We start from the raw sequence: 20738 nt of genomic DNA on the forward strand, positions 1-20738 counted from the left end.
CATGGATTAGATGGGGGTTTTTTTCTTCTTGGTAAAGAAAATTCAGTAAATTTAAAGAGAAGTGGAACAAACAAGTGACTGCACTCAGTAATACCTGTTTTGCAGCAGTTTTTAAGTCTTGCATCATTGTGTCATGCCAGACAAACGGGAGATCGACCAGCAAAACAAGCATACTGAGGCTTTATCGGAATGAAATAAAGAAAAAACAAACAACAATACTTTGTAGAGTCTATCTCTGCAAAACAAGTGATTTATGAGACCTGAGTCTGCATCGGATTTAAATCACAAAAATCTCCATCCGATGCGATAAAAGGAAGCCAGTAAGTGTGGATCATTTGGGTAAATTATTATTAATGTTGTCACCTCTTTCAGCTGTTTGGTTGTCATGGAAACATACTGTATAGTACACACATTTCTTGTAACACTCACAGAGGTGTGTGTGTTGTCATCTTAAGGATGTGTTGGATTCATTATACTGGGAAATTTGGTGACCATTGATCATTTATGTTGTCACCAACGGACATCTTGGGCACTTTTGGTTAAAATAAAAAGCTTTTTCTGTTTTGATTTTCTTTTCCAGAAATGTTGCTGCACTTCATAACACCTATACATCTTTAGTTAATCACTTGGACTAAATCTTGAAATACCTTTGACTTATAAACACTTAAAGTAAGGAGAAGAAAATCCTTTAGATCCTGCACAATATACTGTTATTAACAGAGTACAAAGTATGGAGATTACCAGGTTTTAGCTAAGATAAGAGACATGAACCTTAAAGTTTAGACTTGGAGTTTAGAAAAAATGGCTTATGAAAATATTTTATCTATAACTCCCCCTGCAGTTCTTAAATTAAATCTAATTTGAGTTTTCCAACCTAACTACTGTTGTAGTCAATAGAAAACTCTCATTGAAAAAGACAAAAGTTAATTATGGCATTCTGATGTTTAGCATAAAACTCAAAATTAATGAGTAAAAACAGAACAAACAGGTTTGTGTAACTTGTCGGGTCTTCCTGATACCAACGCACAAAGTAAAACAGAAAGAAATCAAAAATGCGATTAGCATCTCAGTTGTTTTATGGCTCATGTTTGTTTTAGATAAGATCATTTAGTCAAAACAGGTCCTTCCTGGTAGTAGTGGTTGAGGCTATCGGTTGAGAATTTGATCCCAACTTTATTCTAAATGTTTCCACGTATAAAAATATAAATGCACAACAAAGTTCAATCTTTGTGTGGCTGAAACAGTCAGATTAACTTCACTGGCTGTCCAGCCTTCCCCCGCTGGTGTCTGGATGTGTCAGTCCAGTTTCTGATGCAGCGTCCAGAACCCCCACAGTAACTTAATAATGGTCCAGCCCAGCAGCCTGGACCATCACCTGGACTCTGTCCTGACAACCAGCAGGAAGCACACGGAGTTCATTTGACCTTCTATTAATAACCGCACGCTTCGACACCGAGGACCGGGTCAGAGCCCACTGGCACGCAGGACTTGTTTCATTTCTGTGGTCTGTACAAGTAAAGAAAGAGAAAACCATAATTAATTAGATGTACCGGTACCTTACAGCACTAGTAACTTTGAATGTTTGATTTAATTTCAAAGTATTTAACTCTGCTGAAAACCTAAACATACTTCTTAACTTTTCACCTGTTAGCATTGCATTATATTTTTGTAACCAAAATATTAGTGCTTTTGTGATTGAATTTAACAAAGCTAATAGCTTGCAATGAATATATGCTTTATTTTTTTATTTAATTTGACTTAGCATAACAGAATAAAAGGGGCAACTTTTCCAGCTATTTCTGATTTACTTAGATTTTGCTTTCAGATATATTGTGAGCCCTCAGGTAGGTTGATGGTTTTCTAAGCTTTCTCAAGGTCTTTAGGGTTTTTTGTTTTTTACTTACTTTAGTGGCAAGTGTGCCTTAAAAATGAGAAAAGAGGAGACCAAAATAGAATTGACTAGTTATTAGAATCTATTTTATCTCGATCGACACTCACCAGTGTCCAAATGGAAACTTGGTGATCGGTTATTTTATTAATCCTTAAAAGCATCACACTAAGCACTGGCCTCCACAATCTTCACTGAAGACGCTATTCCCTAAAGAACAGGATCCAAAGTTCACCTTTTTCACCGTTATTAGCTTGCTCTCTTGCATTTAGGCTGCAAGAGAGCAAGAGAGAGCAAAACGTTCAGCCGATGAAAGGAAAACTGGAAGAAAAGTTGCTGTTTTTTTTTTTTTTTAAATCATTTTCAGCCTTCAACCTTTTTATTTTATTAACATACTGGAACTGGAAATATTCATAACTTGATGGAAATCTATATCTGTGTATACATTCCCTGTTTAAAACTCAGAGTGCTATTTTTGTAATGCTCTGCGCTATCCATGCCAAACTCTAAGATAAAATACCAAAGCCAGTTTAAAAAGCTGCAGTTCCTCATGATTCACTGCTGAGTGCAGGAAGACTAGAGAAAATATTCTCATGTCCATTCTTTTAATTTTTTTGTTATTGTAGCTTTTAAACGGAAAGTGCATCTGTTATTTTAACAACAACCTTCAGTGTGTTTTATTGGATTCAGACCAACACAAAGTAGTGCTTAGTTGTGAAAAGCAAATAAAAATTGAATAAAACATAAAATTTTGTTTGTAGATCAACACACATAGAATGCAGACTTATATAGAGCTTTATTATGACACTCAATGACGTTTTATATAAAATCAGTCACTTCCATTCACATGCTGATAGTGAAGCTACTGGGTTGTAGCCACAGTCTGACAGAGAGTGAGTTCAAAGTTCAAAGTTTTGCAAGGTTTTCTACTCTTGTTTTTCTTTAAAGTTGGATGGTTGTATTTATTTAGCAAGTCTTTGAAAATGACAAAAGTAGGCAAGTGGGGGTCAAAAGAAGTCTTGCCAGCTCTCAAAACTATGTGAAAACCAGAAAATTATAAAACACTTTCATAGTTGGATTAAGTTTTTTTTTTTTTTTTGTTAAAAATGGGAGTAATTTGTGTCTCTCAGTTTGATAGTTTTCAGATCTTGTTGGGTCCTGTTGCTGCCTGATGACTCAAACCTGATCTATTGTCATTTGGTTTTGCCTGAATGATTCATGGGGTTGAGAGGCTTAACAAACAACAAAACGCTCTTTTGAAAATGGTCAGATTGTTGATAAGAAAAAAGTAAATGGAAAAAAAACAACAACTAACAAGCAGCCCTAAGAAAACCATTTAAAAAAATCCCACGTAAGTCTCAACATCCCAAACAGATTACAAGAAAATGTGTATTTTTTGAAAGCATGTGAGGAGAGAAGACATTTCTAAAGACAACATCAGGCGGTGTGTGTGTGTGAGAGGAGCGGAGGTGTGTGTGCTGGTAGCATCTGGCTGGCGCATGTACCAAGAGTGGGCGGGGCCAAACAGGAAACGATGAGGTCATTGCAAAAAGTAAGAGGGTAGAGGAAGACGGCGAGGAGAGGGATGGGTGGAAGAGCCTGGAGGAGGGACATTGATTCAGAGATGAGCTAAGCTGGAAAGGCGTGGGCTGCTCCCCCCCCCCGCTCTCTATCTCTCTCTCTCTCTCTCTCTCTCTCTCTCTCTCCGCCTGCAGCTCTGTGACTCCGCTCGGCTTGGCTGCTGCCAGTGTTTTGTTGTGACAGCGGGGAGAAACGCTTTCCTCAGTAGAATGAACTAGAAGAGCGAGGAGGAGACTCCAGCTCTCGCTGACATGGTGGGAGACTTGTTTTTCTGGAGCTTCTGCTGTCTCAGGCTGTGGAGACGGGACAAGAAGGTGAGGACGGTCACTGCTCCCACTTCCTGGGCGCCTTTTGGATCATATGTAGTATTCATGAGCCGGCGAGGAAGCAGGCGGGCAGGCTGACGGAGGTGGGGACGGTCTGCCGGGTCGCTTTCCAGCATGCGTTTTAAAATTTGACGCTGAATTACATCCGCGATGCTGCATTTTGTGGGTCATTTGAAAGTAGGCTACTGTATCGCTCTACAACCACAGTCCTGCTCTATTTTTTTGCTTTTGTTTTATTGCGAACAACTGACGACACATGCCGTCCAGTTTTAGAAGCTGCTCATTCTCAGCTATCTAACGTAAAAGTACAACTCCAAAAAGTGCTTTCGGGGTATTTTTTTTTTTTAATTCGCCACTTGGTGCTTTCTAAGCACAGCGATGTGGTTCCTCATTTTACTACAGTGGATGTAGGATTTGCAGAGCGAGAAGTCAGAATTCATTAGAGCTCGCCAGAGAGGAGGCCTGTTGTGTGTGTGTTACTGTACTGTTTGTGGTGGAAGGGGGTTTCCATTCAGAGAGCATCAATGTGGCTCACTGTCTTCATTCCAGTTGTTTCCCTAAATAATTCCCACATCAGCTTAAACGTGTGAGCAGTGCTCTTGGTAAACTTTGTTTGACCCTCTCTCTGCTCAAACAGCCTTCATCAACAGCTTTCTGCAACATTTTTACCATATTTATGTGAATGCATGCACTATGACATGTTTTTCTTTTCTTGGTATTTGGCTACGCTTTTGCTTTCTTCCAGTGTTAAGCCACATACAGCTCTGTTTTTATTTTTTGAATTAGTGAACGTAGATTAAAAGGAGCAATGATTGAGTTTGCTCTCAAACTGCAGATGAATATATGAGCTAAATTCAGTGTCATTAACATTTGGTGCTAAGGTCAATGCTGTTTATCTCACCAGTACTCTTTCTTCTCTGGAGTTAAGGAGAACAAAAAATACTTTGAAACCGACTGGTTTATTTTTACCCTTGGTTCCCCTTTTTGGGGCAACTTATCTGTTTTTATATAAATAACTGCATGACTTCATTCTTTTTTTAAGGGTTCTCATGTTTGCGGTGTGCTCTGCTTCAGTCTGTTTTCCAATTGCAACATTTAATCCACAAGGAAATTGTGAAATTACATGGGGAATTTGAAGAATGTCACGTTGGAAAGTCTGAAATAAAACTTTACTGAAACGGGAACTGAATGACGCGCTTAGAAACATGACTAATGTAAACAGCAGCTAAGAAATAAAAATAATGCGTTTATGAAATGTATGAATAACGAGGGAAAATCCTGTAAATTAGCTTCATCACCAAATACCTAAATTACTAATAAGTATTGCATGTTATTCAATTTAAAAAGAAATTGACCATGGTACAACGAGGTAGATAATCCAGGATTGGAAACACCAGGAAGGTTGATGGCGTAATATTAAAATAGAAATTAAATTCAAGAAGCAGCTCATAAACAAAGTTTGACTTCAACAACACAAGAAACAAAGAACAAGATGGAAGACGAAATCGATCACAAACCTGAAAAGTGGTTGCAGGTTTGGATATTGTTTAAGATATTTTATTTATTTATCATTTATTTAGTTATGGACAATTACAAATACAGTGGACCTCCAGTTGAATTGTTTAATGCTAAAGCAGTTTTGTTGATTTTCAACACAAGTCCACAGGAAGCTTTTGATGGATCAGAAAACGAAAACAGAAAGTAAAAGAAGTTAAAATCTCAAACAGCAATGTTGGACCCTTAAGCACCCATATAAATTATATTTTAACAACAAGTCCTTCTGTCTTTGAGCTGTTTTTGACTTTTGCATTTTCCATTTTTCCCAGTTTACCAGAAATTCACGTAAGAAAATTCTGTAATGTTATAAAACTTTGATTTACAGCTTTCAGTAGTTAATATGCCATCATAAAGACCTCAGAATAATGTTTAAGGAATCGGCTAATTTCATGAATCCTTACAAACTAAGAAAACTTTTGTGCCAAAAAGTTTCTTTGGAAACCAAAAACTGGTGATTTAATGCACCTTTCAACACCTTCACTGTTTTTCTACTCGATTAGAAAACTGCAGTCGACTGCTCAAGTATCGCTGGATTCTTGTAAAATGATCACAAATGTAATAATTTCTTTTATGCTCATGGACAAAACCATTAAAATGTTTTAAAATTGGACCGGTGCTTTAACTTTGTAGCCTTTAATGGAGTTCATTTTCTATGGATGTTTGGATTGGTGGTAAAACAACACCGTTAATTTAACTTAAAACGAAATGTAGGAATTATTTTAAACTTAAATATTATTTATGGTTTTCTTTTATGTACAGTTGTAATTTTGGCAGCTGAACCAGTTAGAATGGACAAAATCCATGTTGCCGAATTTGTGTTTCAAACCTCCATTAACAAATCGATTGAAGTTACTTTGGACTTGATGAAAAGAAAATAATCCAATGGCTTTCTCAGAATTTATGCTACTTTAACGTGAATATTTAAAAACTCCCAAAAAATTATTTTATTTGACGGTTGTGTTTTTTAACATTTCTCATAATGCTTATTTGTGCAATTATTAAAGTAAACTCTTTATAGGAGCTTTTTTTTGTTATTAAATTTATCAGAATGAGAAATCCCATCAACAAACAGCATTTTGTCAAAAGGTTTAGTAAAGATATGTAAAGGTTAATTGCAAATTAAACTCAAACAATGCGAAATTAATTTGTGTTTTGTGTGCATCGTGGAAAGTAACCAGCAAGTCCAGGCCTTATAAAAATATTAAAATCTGTTCTTTTTTTCCTAGCACAAGTCTGACCAGTTAAATCTCTAAGGAGAATAAAGTTCAACACCAGTAACTGTTTCTGTCTAATTAAATATCTTGAAAAACATTTCTGACTATTAGTTGATGCAAAGGTTGTAAAAAAAAAAAAAAAGGTGTTTAGTTCACAGTAATAAAGTCGATTTGAATGCAAAACCCCCCTCTGATTTTACAAATTAGCCTTTCTTTAAAAAAAAAATCCATTTCACCCTTAAGGTTATTAATTTGTGGTAAAAATGTATAAAGATGGCCTTATTGTGCAACAGTGTGAAACGTTTAGTCGTGCACCATGTGGACTCACAGGACCAGGGGGGAAAACCAGAACAGTCTCTGGTTTGTTGTTGGAGGCAAATGGAGGTAAAATGAAGAACCACAGTCAGAAGCGTGATGATGAGCTCATCCCCAGTAGATCCACCACAGACACAACACACACGCAAAGACGGCAACATCCGGAGGAACCAGACGTGATGACTGTTTGAAGACAGATTCTGATCGCGTGGTTGAAATTCGTTTTATTTTAATTAAAATATGTGAGTCCTCTTTATCTGCCTGCTTTGCAGAGGAAGGATGTGTTTTATGGGAAGGGAGCAGCTGTCTGTCTTTAAATGGGTGTGTGTGCCCACATGGCAGACAAATGGCAGCCTTAGTGACAGGCCGAGTCGAGCCGACACCCTCGACGTCTCCGTCCAGCTGTCCTCTCTTCCTCTCCCCTCCTTCTTTACAGGCCTGCACCTAAAGTGACACAGTCACAGAGAGGAAACCCACATACATCCATAAACAAATGGGACACCTAAAATAATGAATGGAAAGTTGTTTTTCTTCTTCTTCTTTTGCGTTCAGATCTCAGATATCGCACATGGGTCAGACTCAGGCTCTGTTTTATGAATTTATTAGATTTCTGTTTCATGTTCATATAAGTTGGTTACTCTGTCTCTTCTGTGTTTTGAGGTAGATAAAAAAGAAATGCTTCACGTCAGGTTGTTCTTGTGTTAAGGTCACATGGTGCTTTATTACCACTGCGTTTTTTTTAGAGGGAGTATTTATTAAAAAACACTTTGTTTCTGTGAAGCCTGTGAGTTTTCAGCTTGTGTTGACCCTTTTCTGTCCACTTCTGGTATCATTTCTGCTTTGGAGGAGCAGATGTTGCTTCTTTTTCTTAGAATTTATTTTTTATGTTTTATGTATATTCTAGTTACTAAATTAGTTGCTGATTATTTCAATAATTGATTTCTGCAATTAATTGTTTCATCCCTAGTTTTGTACTTATCAGGTCAAAGTGTCTTTTTGCAAAAAGCCATACTGTGTGCGCTAGAGAAAGGAGTCGATAGTTTTGTAGTTAAATAGGATTTAATTTCATATCATAACAAAGACAAAACCACAACAGCTTAAACATCGAACATTAGCACAAGCAACAGAGTTAGCATTATTATTATTAACATTGTTTCTGTATTTTTGTAAGGAAGAGCAAGCAAAAAATGAATCAATTATGATCAGTCAGTTTCTCAGAGTATCTCTATTTATTTGTTAAATGCTTTAATTTAAGGTTTTATTTCTTCAGGACACAGTTGGGGTGAATTCAAACTGGCTGTTGTGACCTTTGTGTGTTTTTTTTTTCTGCAGAAAAGCTACATCCACAACATGTAGGGTAATTAGATGGATTTAACCTCATTATCTTGTATGCAGAGCTCCCTTGTTAGTCTTTCTTTACATCATTAGCAATGCAGATCATCGCAGTTGATGAGATCTGTTGAAGAAAAATCTGCCTCTGAAGGCAAAAACTGAGCGCAGCCTCGAGGGAGGAAACGGCTCAACCTTTGGCGCTGACCACTGTTGCTCATGTTTAACCATGGGTCCTCATTAAGTGTTTGAGTGGATGCGTTATTTGCATCAACGGGCGACTGATTTACCTGAGAGACTTGAAGGAGGTCGTTGGCATTATGTGTAGGAACGAGCCGTTTATTCAGTGGTTTCAATCCAAGAGTCAGCAAGAAGTTGCAGGCTTATTTAAAAAGATGCTTAGTAAGTTGTTGTTTTTTGTTTTTTTTAAGGAATGTTTTAAATAAATGAATGTTATAAACAGTTATTGTACTGCAGAAGGTAGTACTTTAAGTGCTTGTTTTCTCCCCAACACTGCAGTTAAAGACGTGTTTGATTATTTTAGCTGTTTTCTGTGTGGAGAACAATCAGAGCTGTGAGCCCCCAGCAGAGCACATCTGTCGGCGTGAATTATTTCCTCTTGCCCTGCTCTGTTTTTATAGCAGTAATTCAATTCCACTTCTTGTTTACAAAACTGCCCCCAGCTGCCGCAGACATCTGGCTGCCGCAAACTCGATCTCGGATCTTGCAGCTCCGCTTTAACCCCGGTGACCGGACCTCACCCCACTTCCCAGGCCGGCTGTAAAAACCTCATGTAGCTCGTAACCCGCCCGGCTCTTAGAAGCTTTTCTTGTCATTAACTTGCTTTTTATTTGATCAGAGAAACAAGCACCTTGAATAGTTTGATCATACATTTTCCTTTGTATGATGTTTTTTTTTTTTCTCCCCCTCCAGGTTGCAGGAGAACAGAAGTATCACCCAGAATGCTTCAGCTGTCTGAACTGCAGGGCATTTATCGGTGATGGAGACACATACGCGCTTGTGGAGAGATCCAAACTGTACTGGTGAGCATCCACCACATCCTGCTGTATTTAAAACCTAAACCTTCAAGTGTCAAAATGCTTTTAAATCATATTGTTCAATGCACATCAGAGGCCAAACGTTGTGAGCGTCGTAATTCTGTCTACGTTTTGTATATTTGCTCAAAGCTGCGTTAGCAGCAGGGATGTTTGAGTGTGACTGTCACAAGACGCACTCCTTCAAGCAGATGATTGAAAATGAAGCTCCCAAAAGCTTCAGTCGCTTCATCACAACGGCATCTCGCCTCACAGGGAGACACTTTTACCTTGAGTCATGACCAAGAAAAGAAAAAAAAGTCATTCAGCAAGTAACACAACATCTGTGATCTCATCATTACTGAGTCATCCTGAGATCAAATGAGGCCAATAGTTTCTACCAACATCCAGTTTCAACAGCCGCTTTGTTAAACAGGTTTTCTGCAATTTAAGTTGAAAATGAAATTACATACGGAGCAATGAATGTGGATCATAAATTACTCTGTAATCATAAATTAGGTTAAGACACAGAACTGATTCCCTCGTAGGTAAATTCCCAGCACATTTTGAAACCAAGTTGCTCACGTTGAAGGTCAGCCTCCACACAATGACTGCACAGTGAGCGCCATGTGCTGGAGCTGGATCTCATCATCAGCAACATGTGATGTTTAAAGAACAGATGCAACGAGATGCTCTGCTTTCTCTCACATGGTTCCTCGCACCCTGCAGAGCCGCTTTGCTCAAACCTTCGATCACATTCCCCCTCCCCGTCTCTCTCTCTCTCTTCTGACTGCAGCGGTCACTGTTACTACCAGACCATCGTGACGCCCGTGTCGCTGCCGGACTCGCCACACTCCCGGATCCCGCACACCGTCACGCTCGTGTCCATCCCTGCCTCATGCGAGGGCAACAACGGATGCAGAGGGCGAGGCTTTTCTGTGGCGATTGACCAGCCGCTCAGCCCCGCCAACGGCTTCAACCCGGAGCACGGACGCACCGTCAGGGTGTCCCAGTGAGTGTCAACGGGTTTTATATTTCATTTATTTTTACTCTTTTCTTTACAGAAAGAATGAAAATTTAAATACATTTTTAAAAAATCATCATTTTCCGTACTTTCTAAGGCGTTTTACTGTTAAAACCAAATATTTTAATGTACTTTATATGTGATGAACCAGCATAATGTAGCATGTTACTACACAGTGGAATGGAAATCGTCCATATTGTGTTTTAGAAATAAAATTATTTTACTCAAGTACTCTTAAATACCACCCACAATGATAAAATCCCCTCAAAAATCAGATAAATTTAAGAAAGAGTTAATGTGTGTGACACAAACACCTGTGAAAGTATCTGTTGGAGGATGACATCACCTGAACACGCAGTCAGAACTGCATCTGAAAGGTTTTGATGCAAACAGGCTCATGCTAGAAAGTCCTAATTAAACACTGAAGATTGCTGATGAGACGCTCTATATTTACGTCTCTACATGTGCAAGTCTGGTAAAGCAAGCTCTAGAGTTCTGCATCTCTCAACTGCAGAAAAACATTTTCTTTCTGCTTCTCACTTTGCTCCGTGTTGGCTCTATCCTTTTGTTTAAATGTGCTTATTGTTTTGTTTTCTCGCGTTAACTTCAGAGTGGATCCTGACTGCATCAGCCCAGACGTAAAAAACTCCATCCATGTTGGGGACAAGATCCTGGAAATCAATGGGACACCCATTCACAACGTTCCTCTGGATGAGGTAGAAACCGCCTTCAGGATCTTCCCTCTCACATGCTGCAGCTGTTTCAGTGAAAAGAGAGCCGGGTTATACTTTCTAGCGTTCGCCCGGTCCGCTCTGAAGTTTGGTCTTCATGTGAACCTTCTCTTCTTCTCTAGATCGACCTGCTCATCCAGGAGACCAGCCGGCTGCTGCAGCTCACCATCGAACATGACCCTCACGCTCAAGAGGGGGGCTCCTCGGAGGCCGAGGATCAGGTGGACGGCTGCCTGTCCACCCCGGTGTCGGACGGCCCCACCCCCACCCTGCCGATCGCCCAGGCCCCCAACCCTGACATCAGCAACCTGAAATCACGCATAATCACGTAAGAAGAGCTGTTTTTAAAAAAATAAGTACAAATTATGCAACTGCAGTGTGGACTGCAGTCAGATCGTCTTTATCTCTTGTCCCTTCCAGGCGGAGCTACAGCATTGATAAGTCACCGGGCTCCAGCAACGCAGCATCGCCCGTCTCACACAGGAAGGACATCAATCGGTCGGAGTCTCTCCGGGTCGTCTCTAATCGGACTCACCGCATCTTCCGCCCGTCTGACCTCATCCACGGAGAAGTCCTCGGAAAGGGATGCTTCGGACAAGCCATAAAGGTAACCCTGCTTATATGTGGTCATACCTAGAGCCTCCAGAAGGTGGAGGCATTGAGAGAAGCTGGTCGGAATCTCAAAGCAGGAAGGAAAGACGTTGGTTTTAACACTTCGTGGACATTTTTTCAGTTCTCGTGTCGTCATACAGATGAACGAACTCTTTACAGTTGATGCTCTCCCTTCCTGTCGCTCATCTCTGCCTGCACATTTCTGTGTCACGTTGCAGGTGACCCACAAGGAAACGGGGGAGGTGATGGTGATGAAGGAGTTGATTCGTTTTGACGACGAAACACAGAGAACATTCCTGAAAGAGGTGAGTGCAGAGCTTGCAGGCAGCTTAGGGGTTTAATGTAGATGTTTCAGTATGTTCACAATTAGCTTGAGCACAACTTTTACAGCAACAGATTGCTGGTCAGAAGTAGCAACAAGGTGGAATTTCAGGGAATAAGCGACGCCTTACATGACCTCTGGTTAAGTTTAAGAGGAGTGCTGGCGTTCTCTTCTCCGACAAATGACAAATCTTTTCCCTCCCACACAAAACCTTAAAGCCTCCCTAGACTCTTAATTCATGTTTAATTATAACAGAGGACAAACATTTCATAAAACTAATGTGTTGTGTCTTTACTAAAATTAAAATTAAATGCCCTTTAATATGGCCAACAAAAAGTATGTTATTCACCTTATTGGGATTTAATCTGGTAAAACAGCATAAAGTACCACATTGTTGTAAAGTTAAAGTAAAGTTCTTATCTAAAGAACTGGTTATGGACTTATTTAGTCCCGTTACATTAATACACAGATGAATTTGCTTCAATCTACACCGACTCCTTGTGGTTCCAGTCGTCTGATTGGAAATTAAAAACATCTACCCCACAATGTTTCAAATTTAATTTGTAACATATTTTTTCCTTTGAAAACCACGCCTCATTACTCTTCCACTAATATGGGTTTCTCACATAAATTGTGAGTTGACATGACAAAATAGAAAATGTTTAAACAGTACGGAGACTTCATTGTGTCTGTGTCCATTATGCTTATTTAAATAGCAAGCAGACATCCAAGACCTCAGGTTACAATCTGAATTTATCCTTCTGCTTAGTATTTCATCCTCAGTATTGAAGCCTCAACACCTGTTTACCAGTGTTTCTGTGTATTTATGTGTGTGGTCGCAGCTTTTAGTAAGCGCTTGCTTTGTAATTTCCCCTCCAAGTCTCACATTACCGGGTCTCTTTTAATCTTGCTTGGAACAGGAAGACAAATGCTTGGTGTAATTGTAGCCCTAACCTCTCAAGCAGTAACGGTGTCCAGTCTGGGCAGGCTGCGGTTGTGGCACCATTTGTAGCATCCTAATCAGTTTATAGCTACATTGAATGTGATTAAATGAACAAAAATGTTTCCCGTACTCAAATCTTAGCTTGCCTTTTGCTTTGGATGTTTATCATCCCGCGTAACATTACATAAAATGATTCAGGCCGACATTACTGTTGACGTTTGACTTTTATTTTTGCTCCATAACTGAAGTGACTGTTTGTTTATCCATCCTCAGGTGAAGGTGATGCGCTGCCTGGATCACCCCAACGTGCTCAAGTTCATCGGAGTCCTGTACAAAGACAAGAGACTCAACTTCATCGCAGAGTACATAAAGGGAGGAACCCTGAGGGAAATAATCAAGAAGATGGTAAGAATGACATGGGATAATGTGTGAGTTGTAATGAAATTAAATGGTTTTCTCACCCTTAACAGTTTTGTCTGCTGAAACCTTAAAATTTAAGTGCGATTTCTATTTGCAGGACAGTAACTTTCCCTGGAACCAGAGGGTCAGTTTTGCGAAGGACATTGCTGCTGGAATGGTGAGTTCAGAAACTGAGACTCAATCCGAGTCCAGCAGCAGCACAAGGTGCAATTACCGCTGCTGCCGCCCTCTAGTGGTCAACTTAGAGCAATACAAGCCTTGTGTAAATCGTTCCTGTACCCCTCAGTAAAAGTGTTCAGAAGCAAACAAACGTCAACCTTTTTTTGTTTTGTTTTTCCTCAGAATGAGTTTAACTTAATTTTACTTTTCTGCTTTGAGGCAGCTTTTGATTACCCAGTTTAATAAATTAATTTTATTTTCCCTCTCCTCTGTTTTATCTGTCTCTTAGGCATATTTGCATTCAATGAACATAATCCACCGGGACCTGAACTCGCACAACTGTCTAGTCCGAGAGGTAAGGAACTTTTCCTCCACTCAAACATGTCTGTGCTTACGCACCTTTATTGTTTAAGTGTGTTAATATTTTGTGCACTCATCTTTTTCCATGCTGAAAAACCATTTAAAATGTACAGATTCATTTTGCTTGACCTAACAGAAGAAAACATTATACATAAAGAAAGACATGTCTGAAAACCTTGAGTTAAAAAATTCCAAACACTTTGCTAAAGCACAATATTTTTAAGCTTATATCTTGACTATCACACTTATTGACAGCACTTTTTGGAATATCTGCTCGTTTAGGACCACACCGTGGTGGTGGCAGACTTCGGCCTGGCTCGGCTCATGGTGGACGATAAATGTGAAAATAAGCTGACACAGGGAAAACTGTCGGGCCTGAAGAAGCCCGACCGCAGGAAGAGGTACACGGTGGTGGGAAACCCCTACTGGATGGCTCCGGAGATGATCCACGGTATGACGTACACCAGAACATGTGGCAATCTAAATAATCCTGACTTTCTCTGTGCCCTTTTCCTGCTGATCTATGCTAGTAATTTATATACTAACATTATTTTATGTCCTGTTTAGGCAAAAGCTACGATGAGAGAGTGGACATCTTTTCCTTTGGTATTATGCTATGTGAGGTAAGTAGCTGTTTAGCCAGCATAAAGTATCTCATCGTCTAAGCATAAATACGTTTATCTGCATGTTTGGGATAAATAACCTTTCCCTGCCAGCCAAAAGATGCATCGGTTTAAAAAAGATAATCTCCTCGTCCAACATTTAGGATCAGAATGCGACATCCTTGCAATGAACCTGACTTTTAAGGCAAAGTGTTTCAAACGGAGGCTTTAAAGCAGACAGGGGAACCACCCTGCTGATAAAAGGAGATGTGATTGATGCTTTTTAATAGCCTGTCCAGTGGCTGGCAGCTCCAACCGAGCGCTGCTGTGTTTGGCTGACTTTTTCCAGACCCTTTAAAAATAAAAAGTTATTTTGCCTCCGAGCATGTACCTACCAGAAGCTGTGGTCCGCCACTGCCGTAGGACGACTGCAAACCGTTCCGTCCTTCTGCACAGGAAGGAAGGGTTGTCCATGGATGCAGTAATTAGAGGCGGTACCGAGTGCACTGAGGGTAACCACGCTGCCCCGGTAGAGGGCCTCATTTTAGTCGATGTCCGGCAGTAGAGTTTGCAAAATGTGAGGCCTAGCAGAAAGTTTTATTCATCTTTTTTTTCCTTTTTTTTGTGTCTATTCTGCTTGAAAATCTGCCATTTTGGCGACTTCTGATGGATTTTGTCCACATTTCAAACTCATTAAATGCAATTTCCATTTCATTTTATGAGGGAATAGTTTCACTCTGCCAAATTTCGACGTCTCTAGAAGCGGAATACATTTTTTCCAGCAGCCCTTCTGAGTTATTGGACGGGAGCCTGGACGCACATCATCCTCCTGCTCCTATGATTTGGGCTCATGGGTTTAGTTAAGTCAGTCAGAGGCCCCAGACTACGACTTCTCCAGATGGACGGCATTTTTCACTGACTGTGTGAGGGATTAGTGAGCCGTAGAGCAAAGCCGTCCTCGTGTGGCGACTGACGGACAGATTGTTGTGGTCTGGCGGGAGCAGTCTGCTTTAGCTGGGAAGGATTTACTGGTTTCCAGTAGAAACTCTTCAGACACCTCCATCTTCAAATCTTCTCACTCGTGTTTTTAACCTTTTCCCTGTTTTGCCCTCTGCAGGTCATTGGTCGGGTCAACGCAGATCCAGATTACCTCCCCAGAGCGATGGACTTTGGGCTGAACATTTCTGGTTTCCTGGAGAACTACTATCCTCCCAATTGTCCCCCTGCCTTCTTTCCTATTGCTGCTTTGTGCTGTGACCTCGATGCAGACAAAAGGTCAGAAATCTCCCAAAAAATGTGCACTGAAATCAGACTTAAAAATATTTCATTACCTGGGTTTTTGTCTTATTGGAAAAGTTTTTGTCCTGTTTTTACAACCTTTTCAAATTTGTCGCTAGAGGTTAAATTGATTTCATTGTCCAAAAGCAATAGATACGCAAGAATTACAAATTGGATATCCAAGAACTAAAAGGTTATAGCTTTATGAACTCAGCTTTAATTCATAAATTGAAGATTTGTATGGTGATTTGTCGAATGAAGAGGAGAAAGTTAAAAGAAATGTAGCTGGACGCAGTAAGTTTAAGACCCGTCCATACCTGCAATTTACCACACATGAGAATATGAAGATGTAACCAGCATTGTTACTCTGATACTCACCAGCAATAGCGACTTCCTCATCTCCCAGTGAGATGAGGAAGTCATCTCACTGTCATTTGAAAAAATCTCACTTTGTTTTGAGATTATTCAAAACAAAGTGAATGGAAGCAGCTGAAAATCTCATCTTCTTGGTCTAAATGTTCCTTTCTGCTCGCAAAATCTGCTCTTTTGATTTTTTAAAGTTATATATCTGTTAAATACAATATTTGCTTTTAAGTGACAACATCTACAGCATCACTGAACTCTGATTTCTAAAACTATTTAGACAGAGGAATAAAAACAGTTAGAAAATTCTGGGTGAGAAGGGCTTTTGATGATGAATCCAAAGGTAATTTTTCCTCGTGCCCTTTGAACTTTACAGACCTGCATTCTCTAAACTGGAGGAGTGGCTGGAGAACCTCAAGATGCACTTGGACATTGGTCTGCCGCTGATGTCCGAACTGGACCAGTTGCACAAGGCCTTCTGGGAGCACCACAGCATCCCGCGCCCTGAGAACGGCCTGCACACTCATCCGGAGCAACCCGAGTGAAGCGCCGCGAGAGGAGTGGCAACGCTGGAGTTGACCCCTCAGGAGACGGTGACCCCACCCACCTCGGGTGGCAGAACGCTGCTGGAGGAGACTTTCTAATAACCCGTCACAACTGAAGCAGACGATACCGGTTTTAGCTGGCGCAAGCCGGATGAAAAGACTCAGGGGGAAAATATAAATTTGAAAAGCCACCAGTGTGTGATGCCTGCACATACACACAAACCCATTCTCACTGCAGCTACTTCTGAAGCTAAAGTAAAATATATCATATGCAATCAGAAATTTCATGTAACGCTTTAATCGCATACATTTAGCAGAAGTGATCCCACTAGAGAATACTTACTGTGCTTTTTACTGTAGTGTGTAACTTCACATGCAAAACATAGCAGCAAGCCTTCAGCCACGTCACTTCACGTCTCCAGACTGCATGGTGCAGTTTGTGTCTGCAAACATTTGCTGCGTTTGGTTTTCTTTTGGATCTCGGAACAGAACTTATTAGAGATGCAAGCAAAAGGCAACGACCTCCCAGTGTCTGAGGGACAGTTTGTAGACCTTCTTGTACAAGTGAAGTGAAACTTTTCAAGCTTTAAGTATCCAATTGACAAATGCATGGCTGTAAATAACGCTGCCAGGTCAATTCCCGCTTCAGTGTGCCCCTCTAACCCTATTCAGTCATGAACCACTTGGAGTTGCTCGTCTCTCCTGTTTATACGTAGCACTGAATTTATGGTAAGGTACCCGTCCTACATTTGGTACGTCTTCTCTCCGTTTAGAGAGTTCTTAGCGCATCCCATTCACACTAACACTCAAATACATTATGTGTACATCAGCGGCAACTTTGTAAATGTTTTAAATATTGTAAATGTACAGACATATTTTATATACGTACGTTACATTGCCATATTTTTATTGGCTGGAGGTGTCACTGCAGTTGAAACGGCATGGCAAAAATATGAATTTTTTTAATTTACGTGTTGTCACTGTGTCAGGGTAAATGCTTCGAGACCATCTTCAAACACTTAAAAACCTCTGCTAAAAATTATTTTAAAACAACAAAAAACAACCTGAGAACCAATTCTGGTAAATGTACGCATTCACTTTTCAACCCTTCTGCAATTAAATCAAACATTGCAGCTACAGTGCCTCGATGAGTATTTATACCATAAACTTTTTCACAATTTGTCGCTTTAGTTTGGAAGGATTTACTGGTTCCCAGTAGAAAGGCTTCAGAACCATAAACTTTAATGTATTTTATTGGGATTTTAAGTTGATGGACTAATTGGACAACAGTTTTTACCAACTTTGCGCATTTACCGACTGAGATCTTTACCCATTTTTCTTTGCACAAAAGCTCAAAATCAGCCAGATTACAAATCAAGTATTCAATTCATTTCAAAATGCTATAAGAATCCCAGAGAAAAAGATATTAAATAGATCAAAATTTTATAGCTATCATCAAGTTTCTCAATTGGGTTTAGGTCTGGACTTTGACTTGTAACACATGATAGGGCTGCAGCTTTGACTTTACGTGTAAGGAAGTTGTGCCGCTGAAATCCTCCACTTTTTATGAACCTCTCCCAAAAAAGTCCCAATTTAAAACATTAAAGTTTCTGTTTGTATTCTGACAAAGTATGAAAAAAACTTAAGGGGTGTAAATATGTTTATAAGGCACTGTACATTTTCTGATCATCTCTATTCCCCACACTGGAAAAATAACTAATAATCCATGCTCTCATTTCTGATGTACTGTATCATAGTGAAGGTGTTACATCACCAGGTACTGCCTCATCATGTCAGCTGTCTGTCCATGTTCCCATCTGTCCTCCTGAGGATCGACCCCTCTGTCTGTTTACATATAAGATGTGCTGTAAATATCTCTGTGTTTATATACGCGTCTCTCTCCTCAGAAATAATCTCCAGCACTGTAAGATTTCTGCGGCACCTTCTAACAAACCGTCTCTCTGTCTTTATTCTGCGAATTTTTTAGTTTCTTTTAAATTCGCTGCATGATGTGTAGTGGCCAGGTCTTCTCCACTTTTACTCCAAGCTACTTTAGTCTATAAACATTGTTTTTGTTGTTGTTTTTTTTAATAAAATACAAATTTGGAGTAAAAGATTTAAAAGCAAGAAAAGCAGGGCTGAGTAGAAAAAGTAAAAAATTAAAAAAAAGGTTTAAAAAAATCTGTTTTTCTATATCTACCCTCTGAAACTCTTTTGTACCCATTTGAGTACTTTTGTTTGCACTAACTGGCCGATCTGGACCGCGTCTTCTTATTTCTTTTTTCTCTTGGGCTACTTGTGATAAGGAAAATGATCAATGTCAGTTCAGGTTGATATTTGAATGCAAGCCACTGATGGAGCCTTTCAACTGTTAAAAAAAAAAGGGATCTGGTAAGTTCACCCTCTCAGTAGCAAATTGGACTTATTTAATTATTTAGATGCAGCTCAAATTGAATTAAAATCATGTATGCCATGCAATATAGTCCTAGGCGCAGAAAGAGCTAGCTGGGTTGCATTTTAGAGATGAAATGCTGGAGTTTTTGCTACTGTGAGGTTGTGATGACCCAGTTCTGCCTGCTGCCTACAAACCGGTCCTTTGTGAGTGGTATTCTGTGCCGTTTCTGACTGCTTGCGATGCCCACGGAGGCTGCAATCACTCGTTCTGATAGCTGAGCGCTTGAACCTCACCTCTTCCTCACCTTAAATCTTTTTGGCTCAGGGCCGTAATTTTTTTTCTGGAGCTTTTTCCTCAGATCTTAATAAGTACCCACCGGTAACAAGTGAGACTGTGAGGAGCATGTAAACGCCTGTCACTCTGTAGGGGGTGGGGGGAAGCCCTCCCCCGTTTCTCACATGCATGCACACACAAACGTGGCGCCGTGTTTCCTTCACCGCTCCTGTCTGAGCCATGTCGAGCATGTTAGATGTCAGTGAGGAGACGTGTTGATCGGCGAGAATGTCGCCGCAGCACTTCTTCGCAAAGGACCGTTACCTCTGAACAATGCTGTGCCTTTGTTGTAAGCTAGCCTTGCCAACGACTCGAAAACATGAACTGATTTGCTGTTCGGTTTTTATTTTAATGCATCATCAGTGCAAGCCTGATTGAAGCGAACTGAACATCTGAGTTGACACCATGACGTGTAAGATTTCATCTTGTTCTGTATCATATTTATATTTTCTGGATCTCCATTGTCAGTTTTGCTACTTTAATATTTTTTCTTTTTTACACAAGCTGTGAAAAACGATTCTGCACTTTAATTCTGAACATTTGGACTCTGAGGAGGTTACTGTGTTTTTTTTTTTTCTTTATTTTTTGTCACAGCTGAAATTAAAATGATGCTTCTTAAACAAATTCAGATGTTTCATGTCTTTCTTTTTGCTTTAAAACAAAAAGACATGTAAAAGTTATATCTATCTACAAAATGTGCAGCTATATCATAAAAATATTCATTCACCTTGCAGATTTGGGTTTAAAGTAAATTTTTTTAAGTTACCATCATGTTTCTTCCTGCTGAAAGTACTATTGAAATCTTGAATTGGCCAAAATGGAATAAGAAGAATGATTTGTAATGCTAATGAAAATACTTCAATTGATTGAGAATATTCTAAATAATTTTCAATTTTTTTTTTCTTTTTTCATATTTGATGCTTCTTTTACATTCGTTTGCATTTCCTATTAGACCCAAACTACTTGACTGAATGAAAATCCCAGCACCAAAAGAACCCACACTAGAACGAACAATACAGCTGGGATCCTGTGGGATTTCCAGATCCAGACCAATAAAAAGGTGGCGGTTAACCAAACTGGGCATTGTGGTGGTGGCGGACAAAGCAGAAAAGAGTGCTGTAGCAATGTAGCAGTCCCTAGGGATGGCAACGTCAAGAACACAGGAAGCCTGAGAAACACCAGGGGCTAAAAGAGGAAATGGGGATGCTGTGGAGAATCCTCGGTGAGACCTCAGCGGTTCCAGTGGTTGTGGTGCACATGGAGCTGAAACTCCCAAACTGGAGCAGCCAGTGGCTGCAGCAAACTCCAGGGAACGACCTCTGTCCAGAAAAGGGCAGTCGCAGGAACAGATGAAATATTTCAAGGAACCCTCAACCTAACAGCTGCCTGGTAGAAAACCTGAGCTCG

At 40.0% G+C, this 20738-nt stretch overlaps 1 protein-coding gene across 3 annotated transcripts in view; it reads left to right on the plus strand.

Annotated features, from left to right (window-relative positions):
- limk1a (LIM domain kinase 1a) overlaps nt 1-19955 on the plus strand; it is a 50323-nt gene extending 30368 nt beyond the window's left edge. For 2 of the 3 annotated variants that reach the window (XM_008425620.3, XM_081615108.1), the window contains 13 exons: nt 9144-9253; nt 10041-10256; nt 10879-10984; nt 11122-11327; nt 11420-11606; nt 11830-11916; nt 13150-13281; nt 13394-13453; nt 13745-13810; nt 14098-14266; nt 14383-14438; nt 15535-15692; nt 16435-19955. In XM_008425620.3, the coding sequence (XP_008423842.1) occupies nt 9144-9253; nt 10041-10256; nt 10879-10984; nt 11122-11327; nt 11420-11606; nt 11830-11916; nt 13150-13281; nt 13394-13453; nt 13745-13810; nt 14098-14266; nt 14383-14438; nt 15535-15692; nt 16435-16603 (1722 nt within the window). In that variant the 3' untranslated portion in view covers nt 16604-19955. Of the gene's footprint in view, nt 1-1759; nt 3784-9143; nt 9254-10040; nt 10257-10878; nt 10985-11121; nt 11328-11419; nt 11607-11829; nt 11917-13149; nt 13282-13393; nt 13454-13744; nt 13811-14097; nt 14267-14382; nt 14439-15534; nt 15693-16434 lie in introns of those variants that run through there. The other variant, XM_008425621.3, reaches the window with a different exon arrangement.
- The last annotated feature ends 783 nt before the right edge of the window (nt 19956-20738 follow it).

The sequence above is a fragment of the Poecilia reticulata genome, chromosome 13 (assembly GCF_904066995.2).
Source record: "Poecilia reticulata chromosome 13, P_reticulata-male-v2, whole genome shotgun sequence".
Taxonomy (NCBI): Eukaryota; Metazoa; Chordata; class Actinopteri; order Cyprinodontiformes; family Poeciliidae; genus Poecilia; species Poecilia reticulata.